The following is a 25,373-nucleotide window of genomic DNA, read 5'->3' on the forward strand; positions in this document are numbered from 1 at the left end:
AGTATTAGATCAGCAATACTCTTATGGTGACAGTTAACTGTTAGAATAACGTTAGTTTGTGTCAGGCCTATTTATTGCATTTTTACTATAATTTGTTCTAACCACAAGGGGCTTAACTTGGACTTTTGGTAAATGACTTGTGTCTATTTCTGGCCAAAGGATGGGCTCAAGGCTTTCAGTAATGTCTTCATACAGTAATCAGATGCTACATGATTGTCAACAGACTTTTTGGTAACTGCTTTAATTTTTAAATTTGTTGTTTTAATTTGTGATTTTTTTTTTGTGTCGGTATTTTGGTTAAGCAATTAGACTTTAGTTGACTACCAAGACATGCCTCTCTCTTCTGTCTTTACTCATTTGTAAGATTTACTTTGAACTCTTCAAAATAAAAATAAGTAATTCACAACATCAAAGTGAGTGAAAACAATTCTTTAAAAAAAAAAAATCACTGCAGTATTGATCCCGTTTTTATCATGCCGTTTTTTTCCCCACATGCAGTAACACCTCAGATGAAATGAAGTCTTCAGATAAGTTTGACTGTTGGCTAAAAAGTCACTGAATTTTGTCAGAAGGATTCAATCAATCAAACTGTATTAATGAAATACAGACAATTCTAGTTAATAGAAACAGAGATATAAGAAATCAAGGAAAGAATTAATGAAATAAGAAACATTAAATTAGTAAAATATAATAAAACAATGATAAAAGATTAGAGATCCCAAATGCTTAAATGTCTATAATATTGGGCATAAAAGCGTAGATAACTAGACCCAAATAAAATCATAATTACCTGAGATTAAAAACTAAAATGTGAATAAAATGAGAAATATAATAAAATAGAACAATGATTGTGATAATAGTAAAAATCATAAAATTACACAACAGTGAATAAATTTATTGATGAATTCATTTTTTAGTTGGCAAACATAATCTTCAGATACAAACTAACAATAGTCATAGACATAATATATTATGTCTATGGTCATAGTTCATGTCGCAGTGTGACTTCCTGTTTGTGTTTGTAGCTGTGTTCTTAACTTTGTTTACACGTTTACGGTTGAAATTGTATGATGGCGTCATATGTAAATGACGCAGTACGTGCCAGAGCGAGCTAACGGCTTTAACGGATAAATGAACCTGCAAGAAAAGGAAAATCTACCGAGAGAAGTTGTAAAGATGACGAGAGTCCAAACAGTAAAACAAATGGCCAAATTCAGACAGACTGTGGCTGCCGAAGAGATTCAGGAGCTGTTTGAAATAAAATTATCAGAGTATGAGGAGGAAATTTCACGTTTGAAAGAGAAGAACCAGTGACAACAAAAACAACTGGACGCTGTTTTTAACCCTGCAGTCACGCTACACAGAGCAGGTTTATTTGTTTGGTAGAACCCAGCGTAGCGCCGGCGCTACGATTAGCATATTCATTTTTGATTGGCGGTAGATTTGAAAGTGGATAAGATAGATTGATCATTCTTTTTGCATATAAAATCTGGGGAGTTACACTAACATTTCACACATTCTCCATGTTTCAGAGCGCTTTTTTCGTTGCAGTGATTGGTTTGTATGAATACACAATAAAGCGTACATAACAAAAATCTTTATAAACGAGACCACGGGTATTTGCAGCACTTCCTACGTTGAAATAAACATCACGTTGTAGGCATGACCTGTCACATGATTCTTACGTGTCCCTACCCATAGCCCCCCCTCCCAATAACAGGAAGTGGCATATCTTCCTGGAAGTTGTGGGTTTTTTTTAGCGGAATACACCGAAGTACTAAGCCTGCACACATACTTACCTTCGCTCTCGTTACACCCCTACGTTTTTACAAAAAGACTCACACACCAGACATCCATCACACACATCTTTGACACACTTCCACACATATGTAGTTATGGAGCTGCAAAAACCTGGTCGCACCAAGGCTGGCACAAAGCTTTCAAACTAATTACAGCGTCATATGAAGAGTCCAACTACTCACCTGGCTCGGTTTTTTACAGGTCACAAAATTGACTGTATCTCTAAAAGCAAGTTATGTACAGACTCCAAATAAATTTCCTGAGGTCCCAAAGGATATTGTGCAACTTTGTTACATTTACAAATTTGAGGGATACAGCTGTGCAATTTCTGTATTTTGAAATATATGTTTAAAAAAAAACATTTTTTTAAGGTTTATTGCACTTTTTTTGCAATTTATTGTAGTAGTAAAGACGTAAGTTAATACATATTATTAAAAATTGGGATATAAGGGTTATACTGATGTAAAGAAACTAAAAATACTCCCAAAAATGACACCATAGTATGTAAAAATGTAAGAATATGTCCTGGCAAACTTGCACAATGGTAGGTTTTAAAGGTTAACAGGGGGCTCAGTTAAGCTAGCAACTCAACTAGCGACGGTTTTAAAGGGGACATATTTTACCCTTTTAAGACAAGTTTATATCGGTCTCAGGGGTCCCCAAAACATGCCTGTGAAGTTTGTTGCTGAAAAAACACTCCAGTATAAGACTTTTGCATGTCTAAAAACCCCTCTGTTTCAGCCGTTTCTGTGTTTGTGGCTTTAAATATTAATGAGTTGTCTGATTCGTCCCCTGACCACGCCCCTCCCAGGAAATGGATGTGGCACTCCTGATGTTACAGACACTTTTATCCAGAGTTTATGTATTGTATTTGGGTGCTACTCTCAGGAGAGCGAGTGTTGCCATCCTCACCACCCTCGCAGTGTTTAAAAGACAGATATTTATGTCTGCTGAGACCTGAAGGCCCAGAATTACCTCTTTAGTCTTAACCTCCTGAGACCCTGAATGCACGTATGAGGACATCCTTACACCCTGTCCACCTTCCAGGCCAGACTCCAGTCAGAGGGGAAGCCATTGTTAGCCAGACACATGACCAAGGCCGCACCCTAATTTGTGTGTATGTTACAGTGTATAACCAGAGTCAATTGTCTGTTGATTGTATTGTCCTGCCTCTAGACTTTCAAAGAAAAATAAATAAAATAAACAAACCAGTTTAACAGGATTACTTTGCTTCATTTTCTTTGTGGAAGCCAGATGAAAAATATTCTGACTTTCTTTAAAATCCAATGAAGAAGTGAAACATCAACTTAGTCAGTGTTTTACAGAGGAAAATAATAGACTAAGAGCAGCAACTCTGTTCTCAGGTATTAAGGCAGTGGTCCCTCAAACTTTTCCTGCTTGGGCCCCATTGGCCAATGAAAGTAAATTCAAGCCCAAATGCTTCTCCTAGGATATAAATACCAGTTTCCCGCTGCTTCACTCTCTCTCTCGGCTGGACCCATGCCTTCACCACTCATTTGATTTATATTCTTTTAACCTGTTTTGTTGTGTATTTTTTAATTGACTTATCTTTAGTCATAATTTCCCATTCAGTATTGATGAACACTGCCTCCCCCTGTTTATTGCCATGTTGAGGTTGTAACATTCATACACCACTGTGCAGGTGAAGCTGAGGGTGAGAGATGACTTGTCATGTTTTCTAGTCTTTGTTTTATTATCTAAAGTGTCTGATGTGGGTCAGTTAGCATTACGTTTACCTGGGTTCTCTCATAGAAAAAGCTATACTTTGCTTGCAATTAACAATGTGCAATGTTTTTGTTTAGTTTTGAAATTCTTCAGATCAGTGGTTCCTGACTTTGGGTTGGGGACCCCCTTGGGGGTCGTGAGACACTGAGAGGGGGTCTCCAGGTGCCCTAAAAAACTAAGAATATTTTTTAAATTACTGTTGCCACTTTACACCAATTTTTCACAGTTTTTACCCCTTTTCATCATTTTTCCTACCAATTTTAAACATATTTTTACCTTTTAACACCTATTTTGGTCAGTTTTAAACTCTTTCCACCACTTTTTTTCTGCCTTTTTTGCCACTTCTAAACCAATTCCTGCCACTTAAGCTTAATGTTGTCTCTGCTGCTTATATTAACCACTTTTTACACCCATTTTTCCCCCATTTTAACCCCATTTTACAATTTCATATGTCCTTTTTTAAATTTAACCAGTTTCTAAAAATCTGCCTATGTTTTCTTTCTCGGTTAACAATTTTTTTTTTGCCAGTTTATATCAATTTTTAATCCCATTTCACCAAATGTCCACCCATTTTTGTATATTTAAAGCAATTTCAGCCACATTTTAACTCCTCTAACCACTATTTATGCCCATTTTTGCCTTTTTTTAATCTAATTTTTGCTACATCTAACCAATTTCTGCAACTTTTAAAATCCAACCTTACCACCTTTATCACCTTTTTTGCCATTTTTAACCCGTTTTAGCAATTTTTAAACCATTTTAATCCTTTTTTAAATAGAGGATATACAATTTTAAGAAGGCTTTTTACTATGATTAAAAAATAGATTCGTTTCTTTGATAAGAGTGGAGTTTTTTTTTTCAGGTTAGATATGAAATATCGTTATCACAGCTTGACTTTACAATGGACCATGGTTTTGCTGACCTCCATGGGCCCCCAGTTTGGATGGGGACCAGAAAGCTTTCCCCTTTATCCCCCTTTATGGACAGCGTTGTCTGCACATGACTATTCTTGATTTTGCATGGCTGTGTTCAGCCACCTTCAGGTACAGTAGGGGGCTCCGGTCTCTGGCACCTTTATTTTGGGGGTCGCAGGCTAACAAGGTTGAGAACCACTGCTTTAGATGACAGTGTTGATCAGTCTGTCCACACCTCTCAGATACCTCAACACACCTGCAACACAAAAATTCTGTTATTTATTTTACTGATGGTTAACCCCTGTTAAGAGTTACGATAACACATTACAAGGTTTACACAAAAAGAACAAAAGAACTGAATTAATTCATGGACATATACAAAAAAAATCAATCAAATTAAGCTGATCCACATATGACAGTTTAGCAATTATTCAACCTGGGGTTGGGAGCTAGGAAAACATAATTCAGATTTATCAGTGTATTTTTGATATATACCAGATTTACTTTCCAGTTGTGATACCACACTTGAAATGTTCTCTTAACAGTATTACATCTCATAACCCTAATGGTAATTTATTATTTCTGTGTTCAAACATTACAATGTTCTCTGACCGTATTCCAAACATCATCACTGTCTTCAATCTCAGGTTCAGAAAAGTCTTCTGTTTTGATTTCAGTCTCTGGTTGTATATTTGTCTCTGGATCTGAGTTCCCGGCTGGTTCTGATCCTCCACAGTCCTCCCCATCAGCTCCCGTCTCTGCCTCTCCGTTCTCCTCTGTATGGTTTTGAGGAGGCTTTGAAGCTTGACCACCAACACACTTGTGTCTTTTCAACTGAGTAGGCCAGCCAAACCTTCGGTCACAAACATTGCAGCTGAAGGGTTTCTCACCTCTGTGATGAGCAGTGTGGAGAGTCAGAAGATAATTAAACTTAAAGCTTTTGCCACACTCCAAGCAGCTGAAGGGTTTCTCTCCTCTGTGACCAGCCATATGAGATTTCAGATTTGACTCATATGAAAATTTTTGACCGCACTCAGAACAGCTGAAGGGTTTCTCTCCAGAGTGGACAATCATATGCCGGGTGAGACTAGCTCGCTGGGTAAATCTTTTACCACACTCAGAGCAGAGGAAAGGTTTCTCCCCTGTGTGAATTATCATGTGTTTTGTCATATTTTCTTTAAGGGTAAATTTTTTTCCACAAACAGAGCAGCTAAAGCGTTTCTCTGTAGTGTGGACTGTCTTATGGAGGATGAGATTACCTTTTTGATTAAACTTTTTACCACACTCAGGGCAGCTGAAGGGTTTCTCTCCTGTGTGAATTCTCACGTGACCTCTAAGAATACCTTTTGTGTTAAATCTTTTGCCACACACAGAGCAGAGGAAAGGTTTCTCCCCTGTGTGAATAATCATGTGTTTTATCATATTGTCTTTAAGGGTAAATTTCTTCTCACACACAGAGCAGCTGAAACGTTTCTCTGTACTGTGGGTTGTCTTATGTCGGCTTAGGTTACTTTTGTGATAAAACTTTTTACCACACTCAGAGCAGCTGAATGGTTTCTCTCCAGCGTGAATCCTCATGTGTGTTGTTAATTGACTATTGAGTCTAAACATCTTACCACAAATAGAGCAGCTATGTAAGTGAGTTTTCATATGTCTTGTCAAGAAAACTTTCCTGTTAAATCTTTTATCACACTTCAAGCAGTTGAAGTGTTTCCTTTTTGTGTGAGCCTTGATGTGCTGAGTTAGATGACATTGTTGTGTAAATTTTTTATCACACTTTAAGCAGCTGAAGGGTTTTTGTCCGACATGACTTCTCATATGTTGTGTCAGCTGAAATTTGTAACTATATCTTTTACCACACTCAGAGCAGCTGTATGATTTCTTGCCAGTCTTCCTTTTCTTAATTTTGATTTCCTTCACTGAGTTTAAACCTGTCTGCTGCTCTGTTGTTGCCTTCCAATCAGCACTGTCATCAGTGTCAGGGTCAGAGAAGTCTCCAATCTCGACTTCAATCTCTGGTTGTAAATCTTTCTCTGGCTCCAAGTGCCTAGCTGCCTCTGATTCTCCACAGTTCTCTCCACCAGCTCTGGTGTGCTTCTGTTCAGTTTTTCTTTGATAAAGCATTGAGGACTGAGTTTTCTCTGCATCATCTTCAGTCTTCACAGGGACAGGAACAAAAGTGAACTTGATGATATCATCCTCCTCTGGTCCTTGAAGCTGCTCTTCCTCCTGACTGCTCCACAGATCCTCTGCTTCCTCTTTAATGTGTAGAGGCCCAGCAATCTCCTGGTTCAGACCGGAGCTCCTCTCTCGCTGCTCTGGAAGAACCTCTTCTGCAGCAACAAAAAGGTATTGGACTGTTATTTTGAAGCACATCTAAGGTCAAAGAAACATTGTGCCTTCTGCAGTTTGAAAATTGCAGTGGGCTATATTGCAATTTAATCTAACATTTAATCATTTTCATTTATATTTGAGAGAACTATCTCATGTGCAGTTAAAACAACAAGTTTGTATTGTTTCACGGGTATTGTTCAACATTTTTCAATAAAATAAGATTGGAACATTGAAGGTGTATGCTGTCAGTTATATAAAAAAAAAATCGATATTGGACAAAATCGGAATCGGCAGGTCAGGCTTTTTAAAGATCGGTGATTGGTGATCAGCCAGAAAATTGCAATCGGTGCACCCCTAATACACGTGCAAATAAAAGACATGATTTCAATTAAACTGTGGGCTGTGTGATAACTTCCTTTGCCTACAGTACTGTTGCTTGAGGGGCTGATGGTTTTATGATATTATTATTAATAATAATAACTTTATTTGTATAGCACCTATAAAAGTGGTTAAAAAGTGCTCTGACAATAAACAGAGCATAAGAACACAACAAGAAAGACAACGCCCCACAAACAGAAGAACCCATTAAAAATTCAGCCAGCATTGTAACCCCAACATCATAATAACCCACGTGACACAATTTAAAAACCTGAGAACATGCCAACTTAGACATCATAAAAACCCAGATATATAGAACTCCAGAATAAAAATAAAGACCAATGATGAAAACCCAGAATATTCTCGAGAAATCCAGGCAAAACACGACCCCAATCACATAAGAAAAGAGCTAAGTCCCAGAAATGTAGGAGCATTTAAATAAAAGAAAGAGACAGAAATGAATAGAAATCAAAACAGTGTGAATAGATTAAAAAAATGTAGAGATTAATATGTTAGAATACAAAACTTAGAAAGTCAGAAACTGTAAGGTAATTATCAAAGTAATAATAAAAAATGAGCATGATCAGGTTAAACAGGATTCTGGACAGGCCAGGGGCACATATTTTAGTTAGAAAAGCCTGAAAAAGTGATTTTTGCATGATATGTCCCCTTAAAGGATAAAATTTGAGTAAAAAGTAGAAAACTTAAGAGAGGAAACTCACCAAAAGAGGGGGCAGACAGTAAAAGACAGAAGACAACATCGCATAAACACAAGTCTAGAAGAATTAATTTAAAGAGGTGATTTGAAAGATGTCCCTGATTAAGCATGCTTTATGTCCTCGGGCAGGCCGTTCCAAAGTTGAGGGGCCCTAATGGAGAGCCTTTAGTATAAGCCTTGACTTTGGAATGACCAGTAGGACCCCACCTGAGGATCTAAGGCTGCAGCCTGGCTCAGAAGGAGATAAAAATTATGTAATTTTAAGTAGCTCGGAACCAGACCCTTAAGTGCTTTAAAAGTGAAACTTACAGGAAGCCAATGCATGGAAGCTAAAATAAAGGGTGATGTGATGCCATCTGTTAAAAGCAGGAAGAAGCCCAGCTGCTGCATTCTGAACTAGCCTTAAGTGAGAGCGGGATGTTTTATTGATATCACAGAGAAGAGAGTTACAGTCATCGAGTCGTGAAGATGAGGTAATGGATTACTCTTGGTTCGGGTACGGAAATAGCACGACTGGACAACTATGGGTTGTGAAGCTGAGGCTCGAATCAAATACTACTCCAAGATTTCTGGTGTTGGTTTTGATGTTTTCTGGAAGGGTACCAAGACTGGATTTGATGAGGTGGGTGGAGTTTTGATTATTAAACCATATCACTTCAGAGTTTGAGTTTTTGAGTTGAAGGAAATTCTAAGCTATCCACTAGCTGAAATCACTTAGTCTGTAACAGCAGCTAGGCTTCGGGGTCCTCAGGTCTCAGGGGCAGGTAAATCTGTGTGTCATCTGCGTAGCAGTGAAAAGATTTTGTCATTAATATTGATTTGGCCAAGGGGCAGCATATAAATAGAAAGTAAAATTGGACCTAAAACTGAACATATAAAACATTCCTTACTTCTCTTGAACCAATCAGAAGTACAGCAGTTAATTCTTTAAACAGTTTGGGACAAAGGACATACATGCTGCACACAACATTCGATCTTTTCAGATAAACATTTCCTTTATTTGTCCAGAAGGGAAAAATAGAATATTAGCACCATTTTGTATTAATGTGTGTGTGTGTGTGGGTGTGTGTGTGTGTGTGTGGGGGTGTGTGTGTGTGTGTGTCTGGAGAGAGCATACTTAATAAGGTGTTTGGGGAAACTGCACACCAAAAAAACATGTATTCTTCACTAAATCTCCATGTAAATGTGTAAACAGGTGAAGGCTCATGCATGCAAGTACTTAGTCTGAAGTGCTTCCTGTCTAATGTCTTTTAATCAACTGGCAGTAATACCACAGACCGAAGGACATTTTTATAAGGTTAAGAATTATTGACATTGGAAACAGCCCAATCCTACGGTACGTATCATGAAAAAGGACGCAATTAGGAAAAACTAGTAAGCAAACTTCAGTGGCGGTTTTGTTGGGAATAGCCCAGGAACCCCTTGACAGTTCAGAGTCCCCACCACCATAGTCTGGATCAATTCAAAAAGGCTGTGGTGTTATACATCAGCCTCAGTGAGGACAGCTGCACGACATCACACACGGTTGTCAGTTACAACAGCCCCTGTTCCCAGCCGAATCAACACAAGCGGCTAACTATAGCTACTGGGATGATAAATTCACCTCGAAACAGTATAAAACAAACGTATTTCCATTTACAAAAAATAACCCCAAAAGACACCACGAAACCACAGTCGGCAAAGTAGGCTATAAAAGTCTGAGAAACAAAGTTACGTTGTTATCAGCTAGCTGCGACTAAAACTGTGCTGCGTGGATGTGAACGTTAGCTATGGCTCAGCTCTCTGAAACATTTACACTGAACAAGAAAAGAGAAGATAAAACGATAACAAACCTGAAAGACCTCGAAACCCGGACATTTTCAAACATCTGCCAGTTAAAGATGGAGGAGAAAGGACAACTCTGACCACTTTTCAAGGGTAACTCTGCTCCAAAAGGACGCTGGATCATCCAAACCTGCTAACCGAGATCGGCGGAGAAAGAGCCTTCAACACCCGGAAACAAAAACAATACTTCCGGAGGACTTATTAGGCCTTCAGAATAAAAGTAAAGCGTCAAACGCTCTGCCCCGAGAACAGTGTATAAAATGAATTAATCGAAATTACCAGTTCCAGCTTTCATTAGCGTTTTTATTATAAAACTCGACCAGGGGCGTGTAGATGCAGATGACCTGAAGGCCGCTATCAAAGCAACCTGGGCTTCCATTACACCTTAGCAGTGCCACAGGCTGATGGCCTCCATGCCACACCGCATCGATGCAGTAATTCATAGAAAAGGAGGCCCAACCAAGTATTGAGTGCATAGAAATAAACATGCTTTTTCAGAAGCCTGTTAAAATATCCTTTTTTTATTGATCTTACATAATAATCTAATTCATCATCATCAACCTTTATTTACATCTCTAGGATCACTGAGGTTTCCCTCATTTACAATGATGTCAAGTTTCAGGATAATAATAAATATAATAAAATCAAAACACATTCCACATGTTCGGAGCACAATTTTTCTGAGACACTGAATTTGGGTTTTCATTATCTGTAAGCCATAATCATCAACATTTCAAGAAATAAAGGCTTGAAATATTTCACTCTATGTGTGATGAGTCTATATAATATATATGTTTCACTTTCTGAAATGAGTGACAAAAAATATTGAACTTTTTCATGATATTCTAATTTTTTGAGATGTATCTGTTTACAGAAAAATATTTTGTGGCTTTTAGATTTAAGAATTTGGTTTATTTTTGCTTTGGGATTATTTAGTCAGACCTTATTGACTCCAATCATGTGGAAACAGATAACTTATGAATCTTCCCTCAATTCCCAGCTAATTTAGCCACTAGTAATAACTACTGGAAAACACACCACAATGCAAGAAATAAAGCTTTAGAAAATTAAAGATTTCTTGGGGAGGACACCCAAACCCTTCACATATGTCTGAATTAAATCTATATGCCACACTAACTACAGGTACAATGTTGTTTACTTTTTGGTAGTTTTTAGTTTTAGGGTTAAGGAAAGGATAAAAATTAAATAGAGGTGCTGAGTGAGGGAAAGTTATAAAGAAAAGAAAACCCCTTACAGTAGAAGATGCTCCAGGAAAGAGAGAAACAGTAAAAGTCAGGAAAATAAAATTGGAGTAAATGATAAGCTAAGAGAGGAGAAATATAACAGAAAGGGCTTGGGTTGAATTCAGATTTGAGGAATCAAGAAACATGAAGTAAAAGAAAAAAGTAAAAAGAGAAAGAGAGAGGGAGAAGAGAAGAGGAAGCGAACTCACTAGTGGTTTTGAAATCAGGTGGATAAAGAGGAAGAAGATGAAACTGTTGATCAGATCAAGGTGAAGAGCTTTGCTACAGAAAAGATAGCAGAGGTGCCAAAAGTTGATGTGACTAAGATATAAAACTTGATCTTTTAATAGTAGTATAATGTTCATACATCTAAAACACCTTGTTTTTATATTTTCTTCTTTCAGTGGAGCAAACTTCCACCCCAGAGTAAAAGAGCGGAGCAGAAAGAGAAAGGGAGAGAATTAAAGAGTAGATGAGGAAAAGAGAGCAGAAAACAGAGTGAGCCAGAAAGGAATAGATCAGATAGTGTTCATTGATGATAAGTCCCATTTTCAATTCTGTTATGCTATTTGACTTTGGAATTTTTGAAAACAAGCTAATAGGGTTACAGGTGTAAACTCAACATTTATGTGTTCATTATGAGATAAGGTATATACTCAACACTTTAAAATCATATAACTTGTTTTAACAGGTACATCAAGTTCTCCTAAATATGACTACATGGATATAAATGGCTTAAAATCAACAGAAATAGCATCTGTAAATCAGATAAAAATCTCACTAGGAGAATGCCCCCTGACCCCCCTAGTCTGAGGATAAGCCCCTATTGATTGCAAACCCTAGCTCCACCCCTGCTTCATATGATGTAATTTCTGAGTTCATGGATAAAAGTGTCATGAGAAATTAGATTTGTGGAGTGGGACAGCACATTACAGCTGAGCTTCATTTCACCATTCCTCTTCTTTGCCTTGACTTTAATTTTGGCAATGACACATTACATGGTCAACTGTTATTTCAGTGTATTTTCATTTATTTGCAAAATGTTTAAAAATAAGTGAGGCAGGAAGAACGTGAAAACAATAAATTACATGTGCAAGTGAGCAGAAACCCAATATTGGATTATCACAAAACTTCACCAAATTGTTTCACATTAAATAGAATTAAAAAGGCTGTAACAAACATGGTACAATATCAACTAACACAAATACATATCTACTAATCAAAACTGTACACAAACATTCAACAAAAAATAAGAAAAAACAGCACATACTGTTTTTCATAAACATAGAAAGCATAAAATCAGAACAATTCACAGTTTACAGTTCTCTATAAAATATTTCTGACATTGAAGCATTTGTATGTAGACAAGGACATGTCTGTTACTAAGTACAGATTTTTGTTCCACAGTCAGACTATATAGTTTCTTATCAAGTATTGTCCTTCAGGTGTGTGATACACTGGTAGGTACAGGGTATTCATTTGTCCAGTTTAATAATACAATAGTTAACTTCAGAATTAAAAATATTTTTAAAAAACTTCCTAGTAAGTCTGTGCTCCTGTACTTCACTTTTGAAAAGTACTTATTTGAAGAATATTGACACCAGAAATAGCCAGTATGTTTCACTTTATAGAAGTGGAGAAGTAGCATTATGAGACCTTGAGAAAGGTTCTGACTGGTGATGCACAGTAAATGTCATTGGAAACACAAGAACAATAACATGATCATATAAAAGGCTCTTACCAAATTTGCATTAAGTAGTACTAGAAAAGTTTGCAAAAATGCCTGTAAAAGGCCTTTATATTTACAATAGAACTACTATTGTGCTTTGTAGAAGTACCTTAATTTTAAAATTATTTTTAAAAATTGAGAAACTTTTATATTTTCTGGAAAATATTTGATTATTTTGAAAGCAGTAATGTAAAAAACTTAGGGTTTTAAGTTTGTTTAGCTACTTACTATTTGTATGTTTTCAGTTAAGAAATGCACACTTTAAACTATCATTATTCTCTATATTTTCCTAGGGTTGGGTATCATTTGGGTTTTTTCTTGTACCAGTGCTAAATCAGTATTTCTTATACATTAAGGAAACCCTCAGGTAAAGTGCACACCACCTATTGGCACAACGGACAGTTTAACATCACGTCCTGTGTTTCATGATTCTGGTTCCTAAACGGTGCCTAAATCAATACTTTTGAGGGGAAAAATGTGTGTTGAAAGTCAGCGGGAGAATAAATGCCATCTGGGTATCATAAATGATTTTTAGAAATATCTTTATAATGTGCCAGTCAAACATAGGATATAAAAGGAAACTGGTGTAACTAAAAACATAAATCACATAAATACCATAACGTATTTCTTGGCTTTCACTGGGAGGCAGGGTATCAAAATGAAGTGATATCTGTGTTGTAATTAGGTCTGGTAGGTATTGGATGTGTTGGTTTTTAATACTCATCTCTATATTTCTTTGATAACTAAGCAAATAGACTCATGATACCATTTATCTATCATAGTATAATCACGTTTGCAATATTCACCAGTATAATCTCAATAATACCCTATTACCAAATCAGAACATTTGCAGCAGTAGGATTTTATGAAGATACACTATATTGCTTAAAGTATTCACTCACCCATCCAAATAATTGAAATCAGGTGTTCCAATCACTTCCATGGCCACAGGTGTATAAAATCAAGCACCTAGGCATGCAGACTTTTTCTACAAACATTTGTGAAAGAATGGCTCGCTCTCAGGAGCTCAGTGAATTCCAGCGTGGTACTGTGATAGGATGCCACCTGTGCAACAAGTCCAGTCATGAAATTTCCTCGCTCCTAAATATTCCAGTCAACTGTCAGTGGTATTATAACAAAGTGGAAGCCATTGGGAATGACAGCAACTCAGCCACAAAGTGATAGGCCAAGTAAAGTGACAGAGCAAGGTCAGCGGATGCTGAGGTGCATAATGCGCAGAGGTCGCCAACTTTCTACAGAGTCAATCACCACAGACCTCCGAACTTCATGTGGCCTTCAGATTAGCTCAAGAACAGTGTGTAGAGAGCTTCATGGAATGGGTTTCCATGGCCAAGCAGCTGCATCCAAGCCATACATCACCAAGTGCAATGCAAAGCGTCGGATGCAGTGGTGTAAAGCACGCCGCCACTGGACTCTAGAGCAGTGGAGACGTGTTCTCTGGAGTGACGAATCGCAATTCTCCATCTGGCAATCTGATGGACAAGTCTGGGTTTGGCGGTTGCCAGGAGAACGGTATTTGTCTGAGTGCATTGTGCCAAGTGTAAAGTTTGGTGGAGGGGGGATTATGGTGTGGGAACGGTTTTCAGGAGCTGGGCTTGGCCCCTTAGTTCCAGTCAAAGGAACTCTGAATGTTTCAGCATACCAACAGATTTTGGACAATTCTATGCTCCCAACTTTGTGGGAACAGTTTGGGGATGGCCCCTTCCTGTTCCAACATGACTGTGCATCAGCACACAAAGCAAGGTCCATACAGACATGGATGAGGGAGTTTGGTGTGGATGAACTTGACTGGCCTGCACAGAGTCCTGACCTCAACCCGATAGAACACCTGGGATGAATCAGAGCGGAGACTGAGAGCCAGGCCTTCTCGTCCAACATCAGTGTGTGACCTCACAAATGCACTTCTGGAAGAATGGTCAAAAATGCCCATAAACACACTCCTAAACCTTGTGGAAAGCCTTCCCAGAAGAGTCGAAGCTGTTATAGCTGCAAAGGGTGGACCGACATCATATTAAACCCTATGGATTAAGAACGGGATGTCACTTAAGTTCATATGCGAGTCAAGGCAGGTGAGCGAATACTTTTGGCAATATAGTGTATGTGGGGAGAGTACAATATTAGAAAGTGTGTTATGTGTAGTAGTACATAGTGTTAAAAGTACATGGAAAACATTAAAAGAACTAATTTCACAAAGAATCCCAAAAGATTTTGTTTTTTAACTCTTGTTGCTAGCACACACACTCACGTGTCTTCTGAAAGACCTTAGCCATGTGAATTTTCTATTACAAACACTGCAGCTAAATGGTTTCTCTCCTGTGTGGATAATAGAGTGACTTTTCAGAACTCCCCTTTGTGTGAAACTTTGACCACAAACTGAACAACTAAAAGGTTTCTCCCCTGTGTGGACTCTCATGTGCCTCACCATCTCTGCTCTCCAGAGAAAACTTTTCTTACAAATTGAGCAGCCAAAAGGTTTTTCTACTGCATGACGTCGCATGTGTTTTTGTAAATTACCTTTACCTGGGTATCTTTTACCACAAACTGAGCAACTAAATGGTTTCTCTCCAGCGTGGGTTCCTTTATATTCCTGCAGTTGTATGTTTTGTCCAAAGGCTGAGGCATATTCTGAGAAACTAACTGATGTATTTCCAGTGTCATATTTCATATCACTTACAGCTATGTTTTTGTTCTGCAGAGGGTTCAAACCTTCCTGAAGTTCATCACTTTCCTCCCAATCACCACTGTCATCAGTATCAGATCCAGAGAGATGTGAAGTCTTATCAGGGGTAGCTGGCTGTGAAAGACTGTCTGGATTGAAGTCTCTCTTTGGTTCTGACCCTCCACAATCCTCTCCATCAGCTTTAGTTTCCATTTGTGAATTATATCTTTTATGAAGCTGGGAGGACTGAGATTTCTCTCCATCCTCCTCCTCAGTCTTTACAGGAACAGGATAGTAGGATGTGAACATGTTGATATCGGCCTCTTCTGCTCCTTGAAGCTGCTCTCTCTCCTGACAGCTCCACCGTTCCTCTGGTTCCTCTTTAATGTTTAATGGCTGAATGATCTCCTGATTCAGATGGGAGCTCCTCTCCAGCTGCTCAGGGAAAACGCCTCCTTCTCTCGTCATCATCTGTAGGACATCTGGGGAAAAACGTTGAATCAAAAAAAGGTGAGCAAGTGTGATTGAAATCTGAAATGAATGTAAAGCCAGCCATCCTGAGTTTACAAACAACTCCCTGCTGGTGAAATTGGTGGTGTTTAACTACTAATGATAGTAGGGGAGCTATTTAACTTTGGGCTGCATATACTTATTGTTCAACATGCTGTCATTTATTTAACGTAAAATATCAAATTTTATTACCTATTTTGTTAATCTAAAATAATGGTGCATCCTATGTCCCCCTAGAAACCAGTGTGACAGAGGTGGAAAAAATACAAGACTATTATACTCAAGTTAAAAAAGTTACTTCAGTTATGACTTATCCAGGTAGAAGTAAAATTACCAGTCTATAGATTTACTCATGCAAAAAAGTTATCAATTTAATGTTTACTCAAAGTACTGAGTCTGAGTGGGTATTTTTAATACCTGGGGAGTTGTACAGTAGAATGTGATGTTTCCTTATGGGCAATAACATCAAGACAATATTAAACTGTTTAGGTAAAGTCATACCTTCACAATAAAGTGAAATGCCATATCTGTTTTTGGATGAAATGTGCTACCAACTACTATATGTAGAAGAAAACAAACAAACAACTAGTTAGTTTCATGTTGTTGATAAAAAGTTCAAACCTTTTGACTTTCTTATTTTAATTCATACCCCCACCCCCCTACCACCACCACAATAGGGTTAGAACACTGAAACAGCTTTCATGTCTGCAGGTGAATCTGCCACCATCTAAGAGACCTGACATGATTGAAAATTTACACCCATGTGCTACTTTTTACAATCTCCTCTCCCTCAATAGGTCATGGTTCTGCATTCAAAGAAAATGGTTTAGTTAATCAACCTTGTGGAGAGCTGGCTGGATTGAAAAGACTGGAAGAAAAGAGGAGGTGGGAAGGGCCACTTGCAGGTTGTGGGTCTGAACTTCCCAGTTATCATTGTTACTGTTTGTATAGAGCCAGACCAAATACTGGGACAGAGATTCAGCCCAGAACATTGAAATAGAGAGGCCTTAATTTTGGTTTCATGCTTTGCATCTGAAACAAATAAATAAGATTTTCAAAATACAAATGTTATTTGCAGAGAAAAACAACCTCCACCATTAAATCCAATTCCAAAGTGTTAGAAAATACAAGAATTTTACAGATGTTGCTTCTTACGTAGCGTTCAAACAGACCCTGCAATACGGCTGCCAATTTGGAATAGTCCTACAACTTCAACACCATATTTTCTTTTAAACAAAAACGATTTCCATGTTATAATTATGAATAGTTTAGAAAGAACAGGAGCTTAAAAACTGATACCATCTTCAGTCATATTTGTAACCAAAAGAAGCTGTGAAAGAAAGAAAGAAAGAGCGCACTAATTTGTGCAAATACATTGGACACAACAACATCTCAGGGTTGCAATGTTGTAATGTATTTGTGGGTTTTAGACAGTGAGCTGAAATTTGTGTGCAATTTTTGGTGATTCAAAAAAAGAAATCCCCCAATATTGAGTCCCAAGGACTTTATCTGTGTCAAAACAGATGTGGATGTGGTTTCATTTTTAAGTGTCATGCATAGGTTTAAAATTCTAGTATTGTGACAGTCGTACAATGTTGTGGGAAATATCTGTTTTTTAAGATATATCAATAAAGATACACTATAGCTTATATCTTTATTTTCAAAACAGACATAGGATTACATTATATTTTTATACTGATACACAGTACTATGAAAAAGCCTCGACCACCATTACCATGCTGTTCTGTCTGAGATAATCCTGAATGGGAGTTGTTTCATTTTCAAGCATGACCATAGTCCCATGAATACTGCTTATGCATGGCATAACTTTTTAATGATAAAAACAAGGTAGATAGGTAATACAGTTCAGGGTCATATGAACAGAGAACGAATTTTAAAAACTGCAGGAATGTAAAAATAATCTCTGCCACAAAATCTAAAACGTTAAGTCTTAATGTGGAATTATCGTTTTGTTTGATTTTATTTAATGAGCGTTTCAACAGACAATTATATTCAGTGATCAGCTCAAAAGTAGCCCAAATTTAAACTGCTTTAATTCATACTTTTATTTGTAAGTGCAAAAGTTTGATATGACAACCTTGTCCATTCATTCTTACCTATATATTTTTTCAGCGGAAATGGATTATTGAGTATTTTCGGTTTAAACAAATATATTAATGTTGACTTAAGGCTTCTATGCAGCTGGCACTGACTGTAATAAAAGTGTACCCACCTGGTCTGTGTATCTCCTCTTCAGGGCTGATTTCAACATCCTGTCGTTTTTGTTGATTCTCTTTAGATCGATACAGTTCCTCCTCGTATTCTGCTATCGTTCTTTCAAACAGCTCAAATATCTCTTCAGCAGCCGCAGTCAGCCTCTGGTTCACTAATGATCTCAAAATTTGGGCTTTGGACATTTTTACGAAATTTCATTGACCTTAACTACACAAAACACCGTAATTCCCCTTTTGTCGCCACACAGAGAATGTTTTTAAGGCCTGACAAAACTCCGCCACCGTCCTCTAAAAAGCTAGCAGCTAAGGCTAACCTCGTGTCAAATTATTCTCAAGCAGGATACTAGTCTTCAGCGAACATCAAAACAGTCAGAATTAAGTCAACATTAGCAAGTTAAAGCCCTATAAAAAGCCGCAGACATTTTCAGGACGGCTCATCTTACACCGCTCAGTTAGCAAACGGCTACATTTCTTCTTCTACTATTTGTTGGTTAGTTAATGACACAGTCCTGCCATCTAGCGGCGATAAGATAAACACCAATATCTTAAAATTACAGTGTATTCTAATTCATAAAACAAAAAGAGATCGGACCTAAGAAGTTTTCCCAAGCTTGTTTGGTTTACTTGAACGTTTGTATTCTGGACTTTCTGCTACAGGTTAACACTACACACATGGTTGCTCCCTCTCTTTTTCTCTCTCTCTCCATCAATTTAAGATGCAATGATTTAAAAAATGTGCAATATAATTATCATCTGATATTTAGCATATTTCTTGTTATGTTTCCAGACATTACAAGTCAGTTGGTGAAACCAAATATTCATTTAAAGCTGAAGATGAAAGGTTAAAAAAGTCTTGCCACGTGCTAAAACGTGGCATATTCCCTATTGAGAGTCAAATTCTAGTCCAGTTCGTTTTGTTTTCTGGTTGATTTTGCAGATTAGATGATATTTTTTGTTGTTGTTGAATAATTTGATTTATTTTTCAGGGTTCCTGACCTCCCATGCCCAGATTCCCCTTCAGTAGTTGGTGTGGACAGCCTGACCCCAACTCCAACTATTAAAATCAGCCTTATAGCTACAATTATTATTATTGTTAAAGTGAATCTGAGACCTACTAAAATCTAACTGCTCTACTTTCAATGTGAGTCCTCTGAATTTTATCATCCTTGTAATTGCGAATATCAGTATGATCAGTCTGTTGTCATACATGGTTGTGCTACAAACACCACAACTGTTTTGCAATTACAGCAATAAATCTGTTATTCGTTGTTGCAGTTGTTGAATTTTGCATTTCTTCAACTCTCTCGCTATCCCAACACAGCTTCAGAACATAGCTGTTTATTATGAGTCTGGTTCTGATTGGGGTTTCTGTCTGGTGAAAGGAAGACATTTCCTGGGTGATGTAGCTTTTCTAAATGTTGCTTGGAGCTGAGCTCAGGGTGGACCGATGTTGGGTCTTTGTAGGTAATATAACACACAGTATGGCCTAGACATGCTTTTCTGTAACATGCCTTGAGATATTGCTAGTCCTGAAGTGGCACTAGACAAAGGTTAATGAAGTTATGGGCAAACAAACATTTGTAATCATTTTAAAACCACGATATTATTATTTTAATTCTTTTTATGTAAGCAATTGTCTATTTTTTTTTTTTTTTCTTTTTTGCATTGTTCATGCACTCATTCAAAAACACATCTTAGAACTTTTGAGACAAAGACACACATTGTTGCAAGTTTTTACACTTCTATGTTCATGGTATGTTTACATTTTTGTCTTTTAACTTTTTTTTTAACACCAAGAGAGTTGTAAGTAACCAAATTAAGACAAAAGGGGGAGAGAGATATGTCTTGGAAGTCAACTTCAGGTTTATTGTTAAATTTAAAAGTATTAAATTAAATTTAAGAATAATTACGGAAATCATAACTCTACCTCACAAATATGTAGCATCCAAGTTCTGTATAGAGGCCTGAAAATTTTGACTTCATTTTCAGGTAACTTTAAGCCAAGGTAAGACCACATGATTTTTTTGTGTGTTACGATGATCACAGAGCTTTAATTTGTGCCTAGACTTGACCGACATAATCACAGACTACACAAAGTCCACAATCAGTCATTGTGACTGATGTGCTGAGATTTAGAAGGTAGAGCGGCTGGAAAGATTGTAAACAAACATACTGTATTTACAGTCTCATACTATTATTGTTCATCTCCCTAAACATTAAGATGAATTACAAGATAGCTTGATGCTAATGCGTATGATTATGTCTCAGTGAGTTGCCGAAGAATGTCTGCTATTTCTTTCCAGAGTTCACTTTTTGAATCAGCCACAGTTTTCCCTTTACAACAACAAAAAGGTAAATGGTTGTCAACAGTGTGACAGACTTTTTCTCTGTCTTAGAGTCGCACCTTACAGCACCAATTTCATCACTCTTCTTTGACATTGCTGTTTCTCTGTTTACATTTTGAGCTATTTTCAAGTCCTTCAGAAATCATATCACATTGAAAACAGTAAATGTCAGATTTGGCTGTCCACTTTGAGTATCTCAAGGGATTTATTAACTGTTGCTGGTCTTTAAAATGCACTTGTGTATTTTGACAGACCTTAGCCATGTGAATTTTCTCTTACAAAGATTGCAACTAAATGGTTTCTCCCCTGTATGAAGAATGGAATGACTCTTTAGAGATCCACTTGTTGTGAATCTTCTACCGCAAATTAGGCAACTGAATGGTTTCTCTCCTGTGTGGACTCTCATGTGGATCACAAGCTCTGCTCTCCTGATAAAACTCTTCTTACAAACTGAGCAGCTGTGAGGCTTAACTACTGAATGACGTTGCATGTGCCTTTGCAAAAGTGTCTTACTTGGGTATCTTTTACTACAAACTGAGCAACAAAATGGTCTCTCTGCTAAGTGAACCCCTTTGCGCTCCTGCAGATGTTTGTTTTGTCCAAAACTTAGAGCACATTCAGACAGGCTAACTGATGTATTTCCAGTGTTATAAATCATATCACTGAAAGATACGCCTTTGTTCTGCAGAGGGTTTAAACCTTCCTGAGGCTCATCATGCCTCTCCCAATCACAGCTATGATCAGTATCAAACCTAGGAAGATGTAAAGTCTTGTCAGAAGTGACCGGCTGTAAATGACTGTCTGGATTAAAGTCTTCTGATCCTCCACAGTGCATTCCTTCAGCTTCTGTTTTCAAATTTTCTGTATCTCTTTCCTCTTTTGTTTGGTTTTTGTGAAGATGTGAGGACTGCGGCTTCTCTACATATGCGTCTTCACTCTTCAGAGGGAAATGGGTGAATGTGAACATGCTGAAGTCAGCCCCCTCTACTCCTTGTAGCTGCTCTTTCTCCTGATTGCTCCACATTTCCTCCTGTTCTTCTTTAATGTGTGCTGGTTCAGGTGGCTCTTCCTGGTTTACATTGGTGCTCCTTTCCTGCAGCTCAGGTTGAACCTCTTCTTTTCTTACTGTCAGTTTCTGGACTTCTGTGGACAGTAAAAAGAAAAAAACCCTTTCAGAGACCCTAATTTGATGCTATCAAACATTAGTTGACAACATAGCTATGAAAAAGTACTCTCAGAGTGGAGGGTGCATGAGGACTAACACATTTAACAGCTATCATAGCAACAACAAACACAGTCACATTTGACCTAATGTCCACCAGTTAACACAGTCACTAGTCAAACCAAAACACTTAGATGCTTCATTTTTCAAGTGGTTTCATTAAGCAGTATCACAGGGAGGGTGGCATGTTATGCCGATACAAGCACTGCTGTGAAAAGGTTGTAGGCACAAGTGTTGAACATAATCACAGCAGTGTTGATATTCAGTACATTTTCACAACCAAGAATGTGTTAATGCTTTCAGATATTTGCACCAGCTACAAAAAATTATATATATATAAAAACCAGATTCATTTTTGCTCCCCTAACTCATTTCTTTTCACTACTTGACTGAAACTTGTTATCTTGCACTTTCTCTTACTGATTCAATGTAACTCAAATACTGTGTGAAAGCTCATGGTGGTAAAATGCCTGATATGCACTTTTGTACATTTGTGCCTCTCATATTTACATCCCTTCGGCCAAAAGGGTCTGTTAAATGACACTGTAACACGTATGCACTGATTAATCTTTTTCTTTAACTCAAATACTGTGAGAAATCTCACTAAAAAAGTGTCACCTCATAGGCACATTTGCACTCATCAGCTATTCTAAAGTATCCTATCTACTGCATGTAAATCTGCCCACATCCTTACATATACTCATACTTCTAATCATGTCCTTTTACTTGTACCTTTTGATGAATCAAGTAACCAGTGAATCAAAGACACCAGACTGATTTATAAAGGCCAAATTGTCTGTTGTTAGGTTAATACAGGTAGCTGGCTCTTTAACCAGCAACACAGCTGCAAGGGACTGTAAAGTACCATTTCGAAGTACCTCTTACTCTGCTATTAAGGGAGCTAACATATGGAATACACTTCCTACCAACCTTAAAGTAAACCAAAGTCACCAATACTTCTAATCAAAACTGAAGGAATTTTTCAAAGTGAGTCAATCATATAGTGATGTACAGGGGTGGTATTAGCAGAGATGGTTTTTTATCCTGGATGTATCTTAGATGCTTATAAATGTACTTTTTAAGTTCTTGATTTTTTTCTTCTTCATTTTCAAATGCATGAATGTGTGTTTGTAAATCTGTGAATCTAGATCTTTGCACAAGATATGTGTTGTACTGGATACTTAAATATATGAAGTTAATCGAGGGACAGGGACAGGTATTTGAAATTAGCATTAGCTACAAATGCTGTGGTGTAGTACATGGTAAATTGATGTTCAGTTCTCTATGTTTACTGCATCTGTCCCCATACCAAATAAACCAGTAAAATAAAATAAAATAAAATAAAATAAAATAAAGTAAATTAAAATAAAATAAAATAACGGTGTGCAGAGAGCACCTGGCTGAAGTGGATTTATACATACAGTAAAACGTCCCAGTGATACTCTTTCAAGGTCTGAACGAACTTTTACAAAAAAATACATTTTATATTTGATCACTTCAGACAGTTCAACAGCCGGCATTGGATTTTTTTCTTTGAGTCTTAAAACAATTTTTCGTACATAATAAAAAATAAATAAAGTGTACTTACCCGTTCCGTGTAACTGGACATCAGGGTTGGTGACAGCCTCCAGTAGTTTTTGTTGTCGCTCGTTTTCCTCTTTTGATCGACTAAGCTGCTCCTCATATTCTGCTATAGTTCTTTCAAAAAGCTCAAATACCTCTTCAACAGCCGCAGTCAGTCTCTGGTTCACTAAACATCTCAGCATTTGGACTCTAGACATTTTTACTAAATCTTTCAGAAACTTTTCTTTAAGACGCAGTCCGTCAGATGGTCTCCGGCTGCTCCAACAAGAGCTAAAGGAAACTATTCGTATCGGGCCAGGTTTCAATTTAAACGTTTAAAACGAAAGTAACAGCACAAAGACAATCAAATGAAAAGGGAACGTTCACGTTCACAATTTAACCAAAGAAAGGGACTATTTTAGATCGCCTTGACTGCATTTTACGGAAGCGACAGGAGATAGCATGTTAGCAACGTGAATTGCAACTACTTCCGGTTTCCTTCTTCCTTTTTATGGTGATGCAACACCGCCACCTATTGTGTTGGAGAATGGACCAGAGTAACTTCCTTGTGATTTAACCAAAATGCACACCAAACCACGTTTTAAATACGACACAATACAATGAAAGAAAACAAAACAACATAAAATAAAATGGGCTGTATGGTGGCGTAGAGGTTCCGTCGCTTCACAGCAAGAAGGTTCCTGGTTCAGCAGGACCTTCGACGTTCTTCCGGTGCAAACATGGGTTTTCTCTGGATTCTCTGGCTTCTGCCCACGGACCAAAGACCCGCTGTTGACTCTAAATTGCCCATGGGTATGTGTGTGAGCATGCCTGGTTGTGAAGTACTGTGCAGAACTTTAAGGCAAGTTTGGGCCAAAAATTGAGGCTAAAGTGAGTTGTGAAATGGCGAGTAAGACTACCTGAGGGCACCATCAGGCAGGAAAGAGGATTGACACAACCCAGGTCATGCTGGATGTCTCTGCATAGTACCAGGGGCCTGTGAAAATAACCCATTGAAGAAATAACATAGTCCACACCTTAACCCCTTAACGCCTGTTGTATCAAATTTGATACTTTTATGATACCTCTATCTAATCAATGTGCTCAATAAATAACTCAGAAAAACGCATGAATATAATTTGATAAATGATGAAAATGCCCTCAAGTGGATTATCAGTTACCAAAAACACCTAATGAATGAAGAGATTCTAAAAATATATTTGTTAAATTTTATGGAAATTTGGATTTTTTGAATTTCAGTAGAAAGTTAAATAAACATTTCAGTTCCAAAAAATTAGAATTTTCTGGCTATTATTTGTGTTTTCAGGCTCTAAGGGGTGGATGCTGGAGTAAGGGGTGGATGCTGAAGTAAGCATGGAGCCATGGAGCTTGACCTTGATTGCCAAGGGATACACGTGTGTCTGCATTTGTCCAGCCCTGGGTTGTGGCACATCGGACCCCATGATGAATCCATAGTGCCTTACATGCCTAAAAATATGAGCATGACTGTACGTCTCTATATGTCAGCCCTGCAACTGACAAGCAATTAGTCTGGAGTGTATCTGGCCTCTCACCCAGTGACTGCTTGGAATGGCTCCAGATCCCCGCCACCCTGTGTGGAATAAGCTTTGTAGATAGTGGATGAAAATAAAATAGACCTAAGTTCTTTGGCGCAGCCTAGTTTCTGTGAAGTTATTGAATGAATAACTAAACCTGATGGTAAAAAGCTTTTGTAGTTTTGGCTCCTCAACTTCATGGTTCTGATTTATCTCCTCTGTGTTTCTCGTTCATCATATGCACCACTCCCATCATCCTGTAAGGTTTTCGTTTTTTTAAGTGAAGTGTTATGTGTAGTCTTGTGTGTCCTAACCTTGGTCTGGTTACAATATTTACCTCCTTTGTTCATCTTCTTCCAAACCTTGCTATGCCGTCTTTCTGCTGAATAAATGTGTCATCCTGTACTTCACATATACCAACTGCTGGTTATCCTCCTGTTAGTTTGTACGCACATCAACAGAACAACACTGACATCCTTAAATCTAAACAACAGTTCATCAATTTCTTTAATAATATCCTATCTACTTTGCTGGGACAATGACTTCTGTAGAATAAGATAATTGTAATTATAATAA

At 37.7% G+C, this 25,373-nt stretch overlaps 4 protein-coding genes and 1 gene segment (V, D, J or C); 1 reads left to right on the forward strand and 4 right to left on the reverse strand.

The window, feature by feature from the left end:
• LOC121523649 overlaps window positions 1–25,373 on the forward strand; it is an 820,099-nt gene that overhangs the window by 556,496 nt on the left and 238,230 nt on the right.
• Window positions 1–25,373, reverse strand: part of LOC121523651 (immunoglobulin kappa light chain-like) — an 813,481-nt gene that overhangs the window by 554,740 nt on the left and 233,368 nt on the right. The window lies entirely within an intron of this gene.
• LOC121523553 (gastrula zinc finger protein XlCGF57.1-like) lies at window positions 4,582–9,857 on the reverse strand. Of its 2 annotated transcripts, XM_041808478.1 has the most exons (3): window positions 9,723–9,857; window positions 5,073–6,793; window positions 4,582–4,716 (listed from the first exon to the last, which is right to left on the reverse strand). In XM_041808478.1, the coding sequence occupies exons 1-3, from the start codon at window positions 9,745–9,747 to the stop codon at window positions 4,708–4,710; spliced, it is 1,755 nt and encodes a 584-aa protein (XP_041664412.1). In that variant the 5' UTR covers window positions 9,748–9,857; the 3' UTR covers window positions 4,582–4,707. The 2 variants fall into 2 exon arrangements, with proteins under 2 accessions (XP_041664412.1, XP_041664411.1); XM_041808477.1 differs by lacking the exon at window positions 4,582–4,716 and having other exon boundaries at window positions 4,763–6,793.
• LOC121523631 (zinc finger protein 232-like) lies at window positions 14,715–19,111 on the reverse strand. The gene is made up of 2 exons (XM_041808573.1): window positions 18,111–19,111; window positions 14,715–15,849 (listed from the first exon to the last, which is right to left on the reverse strand). The coding sequence occupies exons 1-2, from the start codon at window positions 18,292–18,294 to the stop codon at window positions 14,924–14,926; spliced, it is 1,110 nt and encodes a 369-aa protein (XP_041664507.1). The 5' UTR covers window positions 18,295–19,111; the 3' UTR covers window positions 14,715–14,923.
• On the reverse strand, window positions 19,748–23,699 carry LOC121523630 (zinc finger protein 583-like). The gene is made up of 2 exons (XM_041808572.1): window positions 23,267–23,699; window positions 19,748–21,599 (listed from the first exon to the last, which is right to left on the reverse strand). Exons 1-2 carry the CDS (start codon window positions 23,457–23,459, stop codon window positions 20,665–20,667), a joined length of 1,128 nt encoding a protein of 375 aa, XP_041664506.1. The 5' UTR covers window positions 23,460–23,699; the 3' UTR covers window positions 19,748–20,664.

The sequence above is a fragment of the Cheilinus undulatus genome, linkage group 16, assembly GCF_018320785.1.
Source record: "Cheilinus undulatus linkage group 16, ASM1832078v1, whole genome shotgun sequence".
Classification (NCBI taxonomy): Eukaryota; Metazoa; Chordata; class Actinopteri; order Labriformes; family Labridae; genus Cheilinus; species Cheilinus undulatus.